This window comes from Gavia stellata, chromosome 9 (assembly GCF_030936135.1).
Source record: "Gavia stellata isolate bGavSte3 chromosome 9, bGavSte3.hap2, whole genome shotgun sequence".
Classification (NCBI taxonomy): domain Eukaryota; kingdom Metazoa; phylum Chordata; class Aves; order Gaviiformes; family Gaviidae; genus Gavia; species Gavia stellata.
The window spans coordinates 8,698,704-8,714,913 of NC_082602.1; the positions used below are offsets into that span (position 1 = coordinate 8,698,704).

Consider the following 16,210-nt stretch of genomic DNA (forward strand, 5'->3'; position numbering starts at 1 on the left):
GAATTAATAATTTGTATCTTTGCTTATTGTAATTGTAGAGGGAAAAGAATGACAGCAGGCAAGATTTCTCTGGCAACCTCTGGGTCAGTGAATCTATCGTATCTCTTCATATGTAAATTCCAGACCTGCCAAGAGCCTCTGTGCAAAGCATTTTCTGCTGATAATTGAAATTGAGTGTTAAGGGGTTTTTTTATGAAGACTTTTAATTTTCTTCAAATTCTTTTTGTACTCTGCCTTTTGTCATCTAAGGAAGATAACTAAGGAAACAAGACAACAAAAAAGTGTTTGTCAGGATTTTTACTAGAAATATTTTCCCTCCATGATATTTAATAGGAAAACCACATTTAATTTTCCCTAAAGCAATGCATTCCTTGATATAGGCTGGGTTAAGGATGTAAAGAGTGAGTATATTACACTCAGGAGTCATAGGGTGATAGACATGGGCTTGATATCAGACACTATAGATTAAACCCTCCTTTCCATGGCAAGATTCCTTACTTGCTGCTTTCCTCAATGGGCAGCAGCACAGCAGTGTATTGGCATACTCCCCAGAAAAGCTGGATCCAGAGCCAGTTCCTAGCCTGCATTTTGTCTCTTTATAAACAAGCACAGTTTCTCTATAGAAATGAAAGCCAAGCAAACATGCAGGTAATAGGGGAAGATGTATTTCAGCCTGCTTTAGTCAAGGTGTGGACCTTTACACCAGTTTAATTGCTTTTTTAAATTTCTTTGTCTCCATTCCTGTTCAAGCAGAGGGGAAGTTCAGTTTCTCAAGAGCAGCTTGACTTGTGGGGTCTCTCAGTTCCTCGTTAGCTGATGGAGTTACACAAAGTGGAAAACTCTTTGGGACTTTAAAATAATGATGTGTGCTTCTTGAGGCATTTCCCATCACTTGTATATTGGATTTCAGAAGCATTTTAGGTAACCAATCTATTTCTCATGGGTGCCATTGTGGGTATTGTGTTTCCATGTGCATGGATTTGTTTCACAGGTCTGTTTTTGATGCTGAATGAGACAGCTGAGGGGGGGAAAAAAACTTACACAGGAGAGAAGATGCAAAAGTAAGCGTAATGATCTAGACAACCACAATGTTTCCTCCATAGAATCTCATGGCTTTAAATCTTTTGTGAGTTGGCATATTTTAAAATGCATTGGCTATGGCATGGATTGGCATAGATTTTGATAATAGTCTTCATTTGCTCACTTCAAAACATTTCTTTAAAAACCTTCAACATTTTTTTCTGGTCTTCACAACTTTGCTGTGATATCGGATGGGGATGCCAGATGGCCCAAAGAGATAAACATCAAACAAGTAAAGTGTCCCTGCATCCAGCCCTTTGATGGTCTCTGTGGTGACGGCTCGCTGGAGATTTATATCATAGAAATACTTGCACAGCACTTTCTCTGACTTGTGCCGAGATTCAGGTCCGGAGCACCTGTCTACACTCTGCAGTTCGATCCAGACCTGTTCTTCGTCAATCCTTTTCTTGTACACACAGTACTTGCTCTCCTCTTGTGTTCCTAGCCAGGCAATAGTGACAGAGTTGCAGGTCCTCAGTTTACTGAAGGACTTTATTTTTAAGCTCTCTGGAAGAAGTGGGAATAAGGGCTTGTGGAAATGGGGGGACACCTGTACTTTGATAGAAGAGTTAGACTCCTCTGTGGACCTCAGCTGCACCAAATATGTATCCAGCAGCTTTCCCTTCAGTGAGAAATACCTCAGCCCTGAGATGTTCTCCAATGCCACTGTTTTACCATTCTTTGTTATGTGAACCTGTACTTGGCCACGGCACAACTGAAAGGTGAATTGTATTTTCTTGTGCCTTGCCTGGTATTGCAGACTGTAGAATTTCTGTTTTTTCCCATCCAGGATAACCTGAATCACTTTCCCATCTTTCAGCTCTGTCACCTTAGGTTCAGGTTCTTCCAGGGTTCTTGCAAATGTCCCAGTGTAAGCAGCGCTGGCATTTGTGAGGAGATTGACAACAAAAACGTCAAAGTAATACTGAGTGCTGGGGCTGAGATTGGGCACTGTGTAAGTGTTCTTAGTACCCATGCATATCTGCCTGACTTCCCCACTGCTTGCTTTGTTGATGATGCTCAATTCGCTGTTGGACAATATCATCACCTGCTGTGGTTCAAGAAGGTACGGAGAGAGAGACAAAGCTAATGTAGGTGGCAGTTTCATTCCAGAGGATCTAATTGCTGTCTCAGCAGCACATAAGCTCTTATAGTTGTGCTTTTCATTAACTAGAAGACAGTACTGGATGTTTTCTCTATGTTGCAAGACAGAGGGACTGTGTTTCCAGGTCAGAGTCACTGTTGTATGCCCAATGCCAATAACATCTATGCGTGGATCCATTGGAAGTTCTGGATAGAGGTGCCCAGATGTTGTGTCAGTTGTTAAGTACACGGTAATGTGTGTGTCTCGCTCAGTGGATAAGAACTCTAGCATGTAAAGGGTGGAATGAGAAGACATACCCATGTAAGTCTCCACAGAATTTCCCTTATAGTTAAAAATGGTGGACACCATGCTTGCAGCCTTCTGAGATATTGAGACCTCTTGTGTATCGTGATCACCTGCAGGCAAAAGGCAGACTTGTAACTTCTGTTTTAACAGGTGGGAAATAAAGTGCATCACATAAGTTTTATTGTTCATATGTCAGAGAACATCCTATTTTCTTCCTGAAAACAATTATAACCAAAAATACTTTTTGTTACTGGCAATTTATTAAAATAAAATTTGAGTAGCTTTTCTTTTAGCAGTGCAGTTGTAGAATTATGTTTTCAAAAAGAATATAATTATAAAACCACAACTTGCAAAAGCTTGACTTCTATCGTGCCTGATGTCCCTACAATTTTCTTCTTTCAATGGCTGTCTGTTTGGGTACTTTTCTTCAAGGAGACTCATACTTTCTATGAAAGGAGTTTTATTTGGTTTAGTTTTGTGCCTATGAAGAAGGAAAACGTATTACTTCAAGAGAATGTTATTTGAACTCAGTCAGGTGTACCTGCCTGACAGGAAAACTTGTTAATGGCAGCTTTCAGATTTTTAGTTTGAAAAATTAATTCCAGAAATCATGAAGGATAATGGAATTTCCTCTTGGGTTAAACGCAGCATAATGCCCACTGCCAGGGTAGATGGTATTCCTAGAAAAATAAACTGCTAAATCTTCTGCACATCACTGTGGGGAGCAAGATGACTGGTTCAAGTGGCTTAAGCCACAGAAAAAGAGCTGAGACAGCAGCAGGAAGTTTGGGCCAGTACCAATGGCTTATGAAGCTGATCCATGTTTGTGGAGCCCCAAACAGCCAGTGCTGTTCCCAAATATTACCTTGTGATTTTGACTTTTTCAGATGTAGTCCTTAATTTACTTGAATTGATGGCAAAATCCCATGGGCTCCCATGTTTCACCCATGGAGACAGGGATGTCCTCTTCAGCCCATAGCAGTTTACAGAAGAGGGAAGCATGAGATGTTTAAGCTTGTGGGGAATTTCCTGTGACACAACTCCGTATGAATAACATATGCTTTCCCTGTCTCTGCTCAAGCAGACTGAGGATCTTACCTTGTGCTGCTTTTCCAAGGAAACTTGCTGAAGCCTTGTGCACAAGTATGCTCCATTCGATTGGAACGTCACAGGGGGTCACTGTTATTGTGAAAGGTGCAAGGGCTCTGCCTTCCTCGAAAACAAAGTAGTACCTGTAAATGTGGATTAAGAACAGAGGGGAAAGTGTCAGGAAACTGAAGTCTACCTGAGACTCCTTGTAATCAGCCATTCTGATGTGGGTCACCCCACTATGAGTAGAAATAACTGCTGCCCTTTGAAGTGCATCAACACAAGGGGATGGTGAATGTCTGAAACCTTCAGCTGTGGGAAGAATACATGCTCTGTTTTTTTCTAATACAAAAATATTTGCTGGAAGTGTTATCTACTTAACATAGGCAATATTTTTCCCACTGAATTTTAATGTATTTCAGGTGAATATCATATCTCAGTACTTACCCAGTTATTTTGGGTGATGGATGTGAAAAACTGACTGCCTTCCAGATAACCACCTGTTGGCTAACTCTGAGGATTTTGGTATGCTTTTTCCCAGGATTTCCTGACTGGAGTTCAGTGAAAGCTCTTAGAGCATATACTCTCTCGTATGTGCTTGCATATCTAGGCCTTCCTGCGTGTCAGATGAAGTTAATATAACAGAAGAAGATTATCAGATGTCAATGGCAGGTTCATCCAGGCCAGTTGTAACTTACTTGCCTTCATGACAGAGGCTGCTGTGCATGAGCAGTACAAAGCAACATCAGCCTACTCAGTCAGGTTTTGATTCCTGTTTATTTACAGTAAAGCCCAGCCTCCTGTCTCACTCCTTTGGTCTTCTGTTTATTTCTGTTGTTTTGGTATATATGGACTATACACAGCCACAGAAATGTTTGGACTTGGGTTAGTCACTCTGCAGTTAAATGAAGGCAATTTGGGATTTTTTGTTCCTTGGTGAGACAAGCCCAGTCATTATGGATAGATCACTTCAGCCTACAGGTCTGGCTTACCTTCAGGATATGGCTACTGGGCCAGAGTCAAGCTTCACTGGAAAAAGCTCCACATTCTTGAGTCTTTTACTTTAAGCCAAAATTGTCATGTCTTGGTTTCCTGTTTGGATGACTCTGGGGTTCATAAGGTCCTTACCTGATCATCTAAACTGAAGGGGGTTTTGCTTCCTAATTGTCATCTTAATGTTATGCTGCAAGAGCATACCAAAAACTGCTTTTCTCTGACATTTCAATACTCATTTGCCTTTAACAAGGAGAGCTCCTAGTTTTGCTGTTGTGAGCATTGTCACGTTATATAACATGTGCTATGTTCCAGTTTCTTTCTGTGCAATGCACATCTAGACTGAACCATCTGGCTCACTCTCTGCTCCATGACCACTCTGCTGGGGTGTATGTCAGAATCTGTATATGTTGGTCACTGTCCAAAGTAGAGTCTGATTAAACCACTTCAAGTGCGTCTCTTCCCAAACAAGCAGATCAGTCTTTGCTACCCAAGATGCAGTGCCAGTTGTAATACATAGATCACCTACATACCTAGATATGGCAGAAAACTTTGCAGATATTTTGGGGAAGTGAAGAATCTGTAGAATTTCTGCATGCAAAGCACTGTTGATCTTAGCAAGCTTTAGTGCCATTCAACAAAAACAATTCCAGCATGCAGGATGCTGGCAGAAGTTTTTCTGACAAGTGTGTGCAGAATTCTATTGATTTTGGGACTAGTTAATTTGCTAAGTAAAATTCTTGTTTTTTACAGTGAATGTAGGACAGCTGATGTTCATCTGCAGTTCTGAAGTCAGGCTGTTTGTGACACAACTGTTTGCTGTTGGAGCCCACCCATTATCAGCTCTGCTGCTCTGAAAAACGCCACACAGAAAGCTGCCTGAAATGCATATGTGAATCTAAACTCAATCTCAGAGGGTCGTTCCAGATTCTGGGCAATTTAATGACACTTGAGCTTGACAGCAATGGGGCATTTCACTAGAAATTCAGCAGACACTGGTAGAACTCTGCAGGTGCATAGCAATTCTTGGCTTGTACTAACAGTGTGCAGCCACCAGTCTCACAGGGAAGTATCTGAGAATAGGAGTGACTAATTTGCTCTTACCTTTTAGGTATATCTTTCAGCAGGTGAACTGTAGTTTCCTTACCATCAGCAAGTATCAGGGAGTGGTAGAAATTGAAGAGATCGGTCTTGAAAATCTGTTGGGAACTGGTGGTGGGTGCTTTTATGGAATGACACAAGCAAGCTGCCATGAGAAGGTGGAGAGGCAGATAAAACCAGAACCAGGACATCTTCAGTACTGCAAAGTGAGATGACAAAAGTGAATGGAAACTGCAGTCTTGGGGGAGAAAATAATTGGTGACTATCTCTTTCTGTGCCTTTCCTAATATTTATCATAATCACAGCAAGCCAGGCATTCAAATGGTACCAGTCTCCATTTTGCTAAATTGCTTAAAGTTCAGAGAGAAATATTTCTCAGAGGATCTCGCTGCAAAGATTTAATGGCAGAAGATGCTATGAAGTCTTTTATTATAGAAAAATATAGTCGATGTAGCAAAAGTGCACTATTACAAGAGAGTTATAAGAAAAAGAACTTTCACTGCTGACAAAATGAGTGGAGAACTAAATTTAAAATATTTTTCCTAGTTTATAGTGTTCACTTGATAAATTTTAAGGCTGGGTTATTTGTAATGGAACTGTCACTTTCAAACTCACAGGAGGTCACTATATCCCAAATGCTGCTTCTGCTGTTCTGTCAGAAATAATTTAATTTTTTTCATCCATTGTGACTGTAGGTGTGTGTAGAGAAGAGGATCAGAATAACTTATTCAGAGCAGTGTAAGATACTGTTTGATAAGTGGAGGATCCTGCATAAGAAATCCTAAAATGATACTTAAGAGATTTTAAGTTCTTTGTGTATCTCATCTGGAGGAAGGCTTTATTACTGTAGGGCAGCTGAATAAATAATTCTGAGATTTTTGTATTGCCCATCCCTTTCACACTACTGCATCACTTCTACTCCATCTCAGCATTTGCTGCTTGCTGGAACTGTAACAGCTCTATTGTATTTACTCTGATAAGAGATTTTAAAAAAATCATGTATGCCCCTTCCGTTTGCCAGGAAGCTTTATTATCAGCTTTGAATCTATGGAAAAATGTACACAAACAGTCCCAAAAATAATCTCTGTGAATGCTGACATTATTTAAACTGTGCTATGTACATTGCACAGAGCTACACAGATAGGAAACTCCAGTTAGGACAAGAAATTTTGACAGTATATTACTATGTGAGGTTATAGATTATCCTTATAACTTTTTTGTCTGTCACATCCAGTTTCAGGAAGAGAGGAAAGTGCAACAGTGGAAAGGGAATGAAAGGGAGAAGAAGAGCATAGACCTTTAATACAGGTGGCAGCTGTAGCTCAGGGATTTGGAAAGCAGAGGGAGCTCTGTGAGCAAGATACTTTTTTTGAGGAAAAAGTAGCTTATTGCATCTTACAAGCAGCAAGGAGTAAAGATCCTGGTTAAATCTGATTATTGGCTAATGATAGAAGATAACATAAAAGACTCCATCCTTTGTAATTTTTACTTGTTTCTGCGATCAGCCCTCTCCTCACAGTGCCTGCAAATGTGCAGAAGGTCCTAGGCAGTCAAAATATCTACAATTCGGAAGACCTGCTGTCCGTCACAATTATAGTGAGTTTATAAAAGGACCAGTTCCTTTATAAATCCATTTCCAACATGCACATTTAAACATAGTATTGAATACATCTGGAGATTTTTATGTACAAAATTTGCTTTCATCTGTGATTCCCAAGTAACTCACATCTTTAGTGTCAGTGAGATTATTACTGAAATTATCACTACCAGGTCATCTGAATGTCCTATTTAACATCCTAAAAAAGTTAGGGTAGTCTCTTCCTCTTTTTAATATTTTTAGCACCTGGCTGAATGCAAGATTAAATGATCATCTGAACAAGTTGAAAGAATAGTTAAGATTATTATATCAATTCAATTTTTAATGTTCTTTTAACAGAGCTTTCCTTATGACTCTGAGTCACTCTGCCACTTTGTTATTCTTGTAGTCTAACTATAGCTTACAGATCCAAAACCCATAACCCCAAATACTTTGTTTTACCTTTGACAGTGGAATCTGAGTTGCTTTGTGCTTCGGAGAGGATTAAGAAAAAAACCCAAACCTTTCTGCTGCTTACATGACAGGATCTTGCAAACCACACTGATACCACGGCAGCTCAGCTTCTCTTGTCCAGGAAAACAAACAAACCAAGCGACCAACCAACCTATAATCAGCTTATCCCAAAGAGAACATCATCCTAAAGGCTGATTTAACTCAGTTACACAAACAGTATACTCTCAGACTCTTGGAAATATGTTACACAAAAAATACTCTGCTTACCTATTGTGTTTCTGGTCAGATGATCCCCAGACCACTTGCTTTCTTTGCTGAAAAAGCATAAAATAAAACAACATAGACTTCTCAGATCTCTGTAGACAAATGAAAACCAAAACTGTGCAACCAGTTTAACAGGACAGAACTGATTTTTCCATATGGTTCCTGAACAGACATAGTAACTAAAATGCTTGCAGTCTTTCAAGAAAAGGAAAAAAAAACAACCACCCCAAACAACCAGAGTTTTGGTATTTTCTTAAGTTGGGTGTTTTCAAAGGTTATTTTAAACTGGCATAATTTTGAAATCTTCAAAGTTCTGATTGTTGCTCTTTCAGTTCTAGAGTTCCTTCTGGAGGTCTGTGAAGCGCATTTGCGTGTGCTGCCTCCAGGCAGCACGACTTTATTCCTGCACAGAGTGTCAGCCAGACTGTTAGAGCAGCCTAATCCCAGCGGTGGCTGGCCAGAGAGCAGGTCTTTGACAGAAATGCACAGTGAGGAGGAGGGGGTGAGATGGAGAGAGCAAACTCTGTTAACCCTTCTTAGCCCTTAATACAAGCCGGCCAGGGTACACCAATCTCCTCTGGAAAACTAGTTTTGCATTAGTAGCTTTACGGCCCTTCCATGGAGCATGAGATCTCCTTGCCCACAGCCCTGCAGAAGTTTCAGATAGTTTCAGGTATACTGTGTTTCTGGTGTGTTTTTTATGGCCCAACAGGTGCTGACTGACTCACAGAAGGGAAAGCAGAAAAGCTGTAAGGGAGGGAACGCTCTGCATTTTTTAAGCAGACTGGAATTAGCAATCCTTTGAAGACTGTCAGGAGTCTACTGAATAGAGCTGAGCAGATTTCTTGGCTTGCAGATGCTGTGTAAGAAAGAAACTTCAAAAGTGTGTGGGCTGGGGGAGTATTTCTGGTGTGAAAGTATTGTGGCTGCAGGAGCAGGCAGGAAAAGGGTGCATGGGAAATAGCTCACAGCAAGCACAAACAATTGCTTCTGCAGTTGGGGCTACAAAGCAGTTGTAGCAAAGCCATGGTCCTGAAAGGGCCTGCTCCCACTGAGCCAGAGCGGTGTACGGCCAGGATTCGTGTGCTGCTTGTACTTCTTGGCCTGAGGTGTCAGGAAAGGAGCCCTGGGCTTGTCCCTGTGGGGATGTGTACTCAGCTTCTTAAAGTCTGTTTGGAAAGGCAAGCCCCAGAAACCTGCATGAGCTTCTAGGCAGGCACTTCGCAGGGAGCAAAGACAGAGTATAGTAGGGAGGCTAGGCCTTTTATTTTAAAACAAAGGCTCTTCTTCAGTGTTTGAAGAGAGTGACTCACAGTGACCCTTTACCATTGTCTCCCTGGATTTGAAGATGTATTATTTAAGCCTTCCCAAAACTAAAAGTTTGCTAAGAAGAGGGGCAGGTGAGGGAGAAATAGAAAGAGGCTTCAATAGATACTGCGTAGCAGATCCTTATGGAAATGTAAATTTGCTTGCCAACTGATGTAATGGAAAGAAATATTTACAGTGTGTTTACTCTCACTGCAGAAGATGGCAGAAATGATTTGTTCATCCAGGGTTTGCTAAAATTTATTTGCAGAGAAATTTTGCTGGACAACTGGGCTTTTAAAAAAGGAACGGTATGTGGGAGCCTTGATACAGGCACTGTATGATCAGAGTATTGGCACTCTTGAGCTAGGAAAGGACATTGCAAGATGTATGCTAGATAACTAGCAAAAGTAGGGTAAATAGCAAATAGGATCTTTCAGACAAATTGCAGTTCTGGTGTGAAATCCAGAACAGGTACTGTCTGGCTAACAGACATGGGAGCTAATGAAAATGTAAGCACCTAGCCAGAAGCAAACCGTTCCCCTAATGAAAGAGAAGCATGAGAAAAAGATGCTGTGAAGTCCAGCAAGTTCCCAGTGCAGGCCTGGAAGAGGGAAATGTAGGTCAGATAAGGTGCATCAAAAATGTGAACTGAAAACAGGCCACGAGAGAAAAGATATTGGCCATAAGCGTAGGGACTACAGCGTGTTTTTGCTGAGATTTGGAGGGACTCATGGGCAGAAGTAAGCAGGGACAATTGTAAGGAATTAACCAGTGTTAAGTAGGAAGATCTTTGGGCAGGGCTCAGGAGCAGACATCACTCATGTCTGGTAAAATCCCTAGTCAATATGGACACAGTAGACACATTTGTTACAGAAGGGATGGACTCACTGTCTCATCCTCCCCAAACCTCCCTGCTGCCATCAAGACAAGCCATTACCCAGGGCACAATTCAGCTTCCAGAGACTCACAGTTAATGGGAGTCTTTCCATTAGCCATCATTTCAGCTGTGTTAAGCCAAATGCTTGAAGGAGTACTCTGTCTCCCGCTGAATAATATGAGCAAGGATGTCAGGTGAAAGAGACTGACAAGATTGTTTAAGTATGGAAGTAGTCCAGTTCCTCTCAATGATTTCTTGCATACTTCCCACATGTGTATGCTTACATGCTTTGCTGGAGCAGGATGCGTGTTTGTAGATTTAGAGGTTCACTGAAGCAGTATCAAAGGAAAAAATAGCATTCTCTATGGAGAAAGTTAAGAGCTAAATTCATGACTCATATAGCTTGACTGAACTCAGAGTTACAGCAGGGATAAATCAAACCCTTGATTTGGCTTAAAATTGATACAACAGGCTTCTCACTAGAAGAATGTAGTCTATAATGACCAGGTTCTGCTGCACCTCAGAGCTGAGTCAGTGAATTCAGGAGGGCGGTTCAAGAGATGCTACTTTTCTCCCAGCCCTGCTGGTCATCAACACCTTTCACAAATGCAAGAGATGACCACCTTTCACACCAGAGACTTGATTTCAACTCTGCTATGTAGTAGCTCTGCTAAAAGATCAGTAATGCTAAAAACAGAGGAGCTCTGTTGAAACTGGAGCACAGAGTCAGGCTGTCAGGGATCTCGCTTGAGGCTCTCAAAGACGCTTAAGGTATGTATTTCCTGGAACTGTGGTCCCAGTTTCCTTATTCAGGGGAGGGATCCCACAAGCCAGAGGAGCATCCCAGAGTCCTGACAGCACACTGTCCCACAGCACTCCCTGCCTCCCAGCATTTGGTTGCTCTTTTGCAGCGTCCCTTTCAAAAGGATGCTGAGAGAGCTGCACAGCATGCCCCAGCCCACCCCATGCAGCATGCCTCTAATAACCGTGCAGCACTGCTTCGTACTTGGCAGGGGGGATACCAAAAAATGGACCATGTGTATTTCTGAGGCAATTCCCCTGCCCTGGCAACCTACCTTTGAGATGGTCATGTCACCTTCATCAGGAAATGCTATCTGTGTGAAGGGCCAAGAGAGCTCTAGTCCCCACCATTAGTACAATGTATGGGAGAGTGGTTAACATCACTGCCTGGTCTTCCCATCCACTGCCCAGCTGGACCAGTCCCTGGCTGTAACCCATGTCATTACCCAAACACAGACAACTTCCCTGTGCTCCCAGGCCTGCTCAGGGAGTTCTGTTTCATGAAACTTTGTAAGCACGTTAAAAATGCATGGGGAAATAGAAATCTAATCTCTCAGGTATGAGACAAGTAATATTCTCCTTTTTTGTCTTTTACACACACATATATATCCTATGAACAATTAAATTGTTAGTCTTTGGCTCCCAGCTACCTATCTGTCTGCAAAATACCTTAACTAATTAGCATTTATAAACTATGTTCATAGCCCTGAGTGGAAGTAGCTATGGATGTCTGACATTTTCTAATGTCTCCCATATCAGATCTGCAGGGGGAATTTATAGCATCCAAATACATTTTGCATTTTCCATGGCTGCAAGTTACAATCTATTCCTCTTGGCAAAGGAATCTAACTTCTGAGTTGTGCTTAAGGCTATAGAAAGAAGGGTGCAAATTTCTGCAAATCCCTCCCTGAGTGGAGAGATTGTTGGAATCATTGCCTGACAGTTACCGGAGCTAGTATGTCCTTGAGAAGTTAACATACTTCTGATTAGTATTATTGCTCAAAAAATATCTTCTTAGACACGCAGCTGGGCTCCAGAAAGAATCACACTTTCCTTTGAAGCTGTGAAAGATGAGCCTAAGCAGAAGTCTGGCACTGAAAACCTATTGAGGGTACTGTAGTGGGGCAGCTGCTTCTATTTCTTCCAGGTTTTGTCAAATCCTGGCAAAGCACAAGCACTCAAAGGACTGTCTGATAAGAAAAGCCCTCATCCATTCCTATTCAGAGGCATTAATAAGCAGGAGAGACATTGCTTATAAGTCAAAAGCAGACTTGGAATTTTCCTGCAGCATGTATCCAGGTGAGGGTATAGGAATAGGTTGTTTTGGAAGCTGGTGGGTTGTCCTGGCAGTACATATTGGTTTTGTAGGATAAAAAGCCACTGGCTTTCTACGTTTTGGATCCATTGCCCCCATTATGGCATATCTATGTTGAGAAGTTCTCCAGGGAATTATATAGTGATAATTGCTGTATCTACTAAAATTACATGAGTTTTCTTTGCTTAGCAGTCCCTCTCTAGGATAAGATGCTGGCACCATTACACTTGAAAATTATCTTTTTCTGATGCTGTTGAAGGTAAAGATAGCCTTGAAGGGTCTTTTAGTAAGCAACAATCTAAAGATTATGGACACATGATTACCCCTCACTATTTTTGTATTCCATATTTTTAAGAATGATTGTAATTAGTCAGAGGAGTCTGTCGAAAAATAATAGATGTGATGTAGGGAAGATTTCCTGTGCAAAGCTCTGATCTCACAGGATGTGAGAGATTGCTTCTGAGGTTACTATATCCAGCTTAATGGGAAAATGCCTTATTTTTATCACAGAATTTGTTCTTCCACAAGTGTAAATTCAGTGCAACAGAAAAACCTTCAAGTCCCCAGCCAGGAGTCAGTATTACACTAACAGCTTCTTTATGAATTAAAGAGGAAAACATATTGAAGGTCCTGAGCTGCTATTTTCATTTCCTTTTCCTTCTGCTATACCCCTAGGCTTTCAGGATTTTAGGTTAAGTCCTATTAAATAATGTCTTAGAAAACTCCTACAAAATTCCCTTCAAGCCATCAAAGCAGCGTAACAGTTTGGGCAGGTAGGGAATAGTAAGGTGAGGTTTTCAGCTTAGCTAAAATCTGCTGGTTATTTCAGTTAAGAAAGTCACAGGAAGGAAAGAAGTGGCATTGTCCATAATCGGTGCGCCATTTTAATAGGGTTATCCTATATTTTGGGTTTAGCTACAGTGTCGCTTGTTTTATATGCCAAAGGATTAAATTCTTATAAATAGAACTAATCCACCCTGCTGGACAAGGAGCATCCGAGTATTTCCTATGGCAGAGGTTCTCAAGTGCTGGTTTAACTCCTTTCAGTGAAAAGCTGGAGGGCAGCAGGGAATGCTGAAGAGCCAGGCTCTTGCTCTTAAATCAAGCCCAGGCCTGCTGAATTTCACTCCTCTGGAGGGAAGCGCTCTGACTCTGTGCTACTCAGTAAGCTTTCTAAAGACACCTTTGTTCTGATCAAGAGGCCTTTCATCTTGTAGGTGCTGGTTGCATTTACATCATTTCACTTCCCTCTTGGGCTTCTGGGAGCCCTCCTTCCTTCACATATCCAGGGGAATTTGCAAACAACCAAAAATTCCACCTATAGCACTGAACAATTTTTCAGAAGGATGTGATTATCGGTCCTTGCTTGGTTTGTCCCCACGGACTGAAGCAGTTTGCTCCTAGGAGCTTTAAACTATAACCTGCCTTTTACAGTATTGGAAAGCAGCCTGCATTAATTTTCCTGTCTGGACCGCCTCTGTGGTGGCCGGCAGAGAAGGAGTTAACCACTGTCCTCCTTTCTGCCTTTGCTGGCTGGAGTCACTAGCATCCCATCTGGTCCAGGCTGTCCATAGCTCTTCCCAGCGTTCTCTGGGGAGGGTACTACAATACCCAGGAATTTTAACAATCCTAAACAGATTGGGGGCCACATATGGAGGAAAATGATTAGATTATAAGAAATCCAATCACATTTGCTGCCCTGGCCTTATATTTTTAAGCATTTGGGATCAGGCTTTCTGCTCAATTACAAATATTTTACATGCAACAGAGATAAAGTTATTATGTTTGTCTCTCCATCTTGTCCCCAGAGGAATAGTATCCATTTTAATGTTTGATTTTAGGAATTTAATGAATAAGTTAACATTACATCTAATAAAATCTGCCACTTTTATCATAAATCATCACAGCGACCTACTGTTCGTGATAGTCAGAATTAGACTGTATAGAAGAAGGAATACAGAACATACTCATGTATATGTATACAGAAGGGGAAAAGTAATCTCTGTGCTTTGTTTACTTTGCCTTGTTTACTCTAATGTGGTTTTTTCTGTTCAATTAAAAAGAGCTGGATATTTCATGAGAGAGCTTAACAATAAGAGTTTACTTCTGTGAAACAACTTTTTAGCCAGAATTCTTTATGGAGCAAACCCCTCCAAATGTTAAGCATAAGTATAAAAGTGAACAGAAAATCATGGAGCTCATCGTGCAGCCATCTCATCCTGTATCTCATGATATCACCCTGACTTGCGATGCAGAACATCCCCTACTGTGATGCCGTAGCAGCCATAAAATCCTGTCTCCTCTTCCAGCATCCGTGGCCGAGCACAGACCACCAAGCAGCAATGCCTTTTGTTACAGAGTTCTTGTACAGGAAGGTCTTCGGTTTTGAATAGGCTTCATTGGTATTTATTTGGGTGTTAAGCAAAGTCCCCAGAGGTGGTAGAAGAGAATGGAGGTAGGAGGGGGCATGTCTTCAACTGCATGGAAAGCTGCCTTCACACCTGTGGGGGTACCTCCGGACCAGTCTGTTGCCCATTCTCTGCGCTCATCTGTTGTGGCCCTTCATGACTCCAACACCCAGAGTGTTGTGCCTGTCCCCGTCTGTTCCTCAGCCTACCTCTCTTCTACTCCCCTCTGACTGTCTTCTACCCCTCTCTGATCTTTACATGGGATTGGTAAATGCATGCACCTCAATGGGCAGGAATATATGTCCTTCCTAAGTTGCAGAGGGCCTTGCAAAATTACCAATGCAGCTTTTTGTCCAGAGGCAAGCACAAAAGCTAACAAAATAGCAAAAGAGTCACTTGGGGAATCCTCTTAGTGGAAATACAGACTTCTCTGATCTGGTTCTGCTCGTTTTCCTTCCCACAGACCAAAAATTTTGCCTGGGGTGAATTATCCACTTAGAAAATTTGATTATAAAAATTGTCTTGCTAATTCTTCTCCTGATGTCTTGGATAAGATGTTAAGTCCTCAAGCACTCCCTGAAGGAAGCAGTCTGCCAGGCTGCTGAAAGCAGGGATTGCTGTACTAGGACAGCCGAATAACCAGAGTGCTTTATCTTGTCTTTGGCACTGGTCTGCAGCAGGAATCTTAGCAGGAGGTGGAAAACATTTGCTGTAGCGTAGTAGCGCACCTAGGACTAGTGATTAATAGCAGTGGCTGCAGCCAGCTAATGCTTCAGGGTCTCTAGGAAAATTGCACTGTTGATTTTTAAAAAAACATGACTGCTCTAAATTTACAAGCTATTTTATAGACTCATTAATTTTTCACAGGGGAAGGATAAATGAGCGGCTGGAGAAGAGCTCAGAATATGGGCTATTTACACTTAATTTATAAATTATGAACTTGAAAGCTGACACTTTATGGTGCTTGGTATCATTTCGTAATGAAATGGAATGAATCTCTCTGCTTCTACACCGGATCTGTCATAATACTAACATCAGTGTTTCCAGGCACTTTGCAACAGCAGTGACTGAGCACTGCTCAGCTCTTGGGCGGAAAAGGTGTTTCCTTTGCAATACTCTCAGCTTCTTTTCCTTGTGCTCCCTCTTTCCTGTGGCAGATGTTTGGTCCCCACATTCTGCAGATCGCGTTATCCATTAGAGTCCCACCACGGTCTGGGTAGAAACTGTGACCCTGCCCTGACTCCAGAACCATGTGGCTTCATCTCCATCCCCAAGGAAGTGTGAGTCAGGCTCACTGATCCTACTGTAACTCTACCAAATAATCCCACAAGGCTTTTGTGGCACAAGGGGGAACTAGGGAAACCTAAGGCAGCTCCAATGGCATATTCATTCTGGAGGATTACATGAGCTATCTGGGGCAGGGATAAGAGATATTGCCCTTTCTGTGCCTCTGCTGTATTCAGGTTACCCCTAGTCTCCACAGGCAAGTTCCTGAACTCAGGGATGCGCCTCTGGAGAGTCCTATGACAAGAGA

The 16,210-nt window shown here is 41.8% G+C and overlaps 1 protein-coding gene across 1 annotated transcript; it reads right to left on the reverse strand.

Moving 5' to 3' along the window:
* Nucleotides 1–1,228: 1,228 nt before the first annotated feature.
* LOC104250518 (protein NDNF) lies at nt 1,229–5,844 on the reverse strand. Its single transcript, XM_009809654.2, has 3 exons — nt 5,657–5,844; nt 3,569–3,702; nt 1,229–2,580 (listed from the first exon to the last, which is right to left on the reverse strand). The coding sequence occupies exons 1-3, from the start codon at nt 5,842–5,844 to the stop codon at nt 1,229–1,231; spliced, it is 1,674 nt and encodes a 557-aa protein (XP_009807956.2).
* Between the last annotated feature and the right edge of the window lie 10,366 nt (nt 5,845–16,210).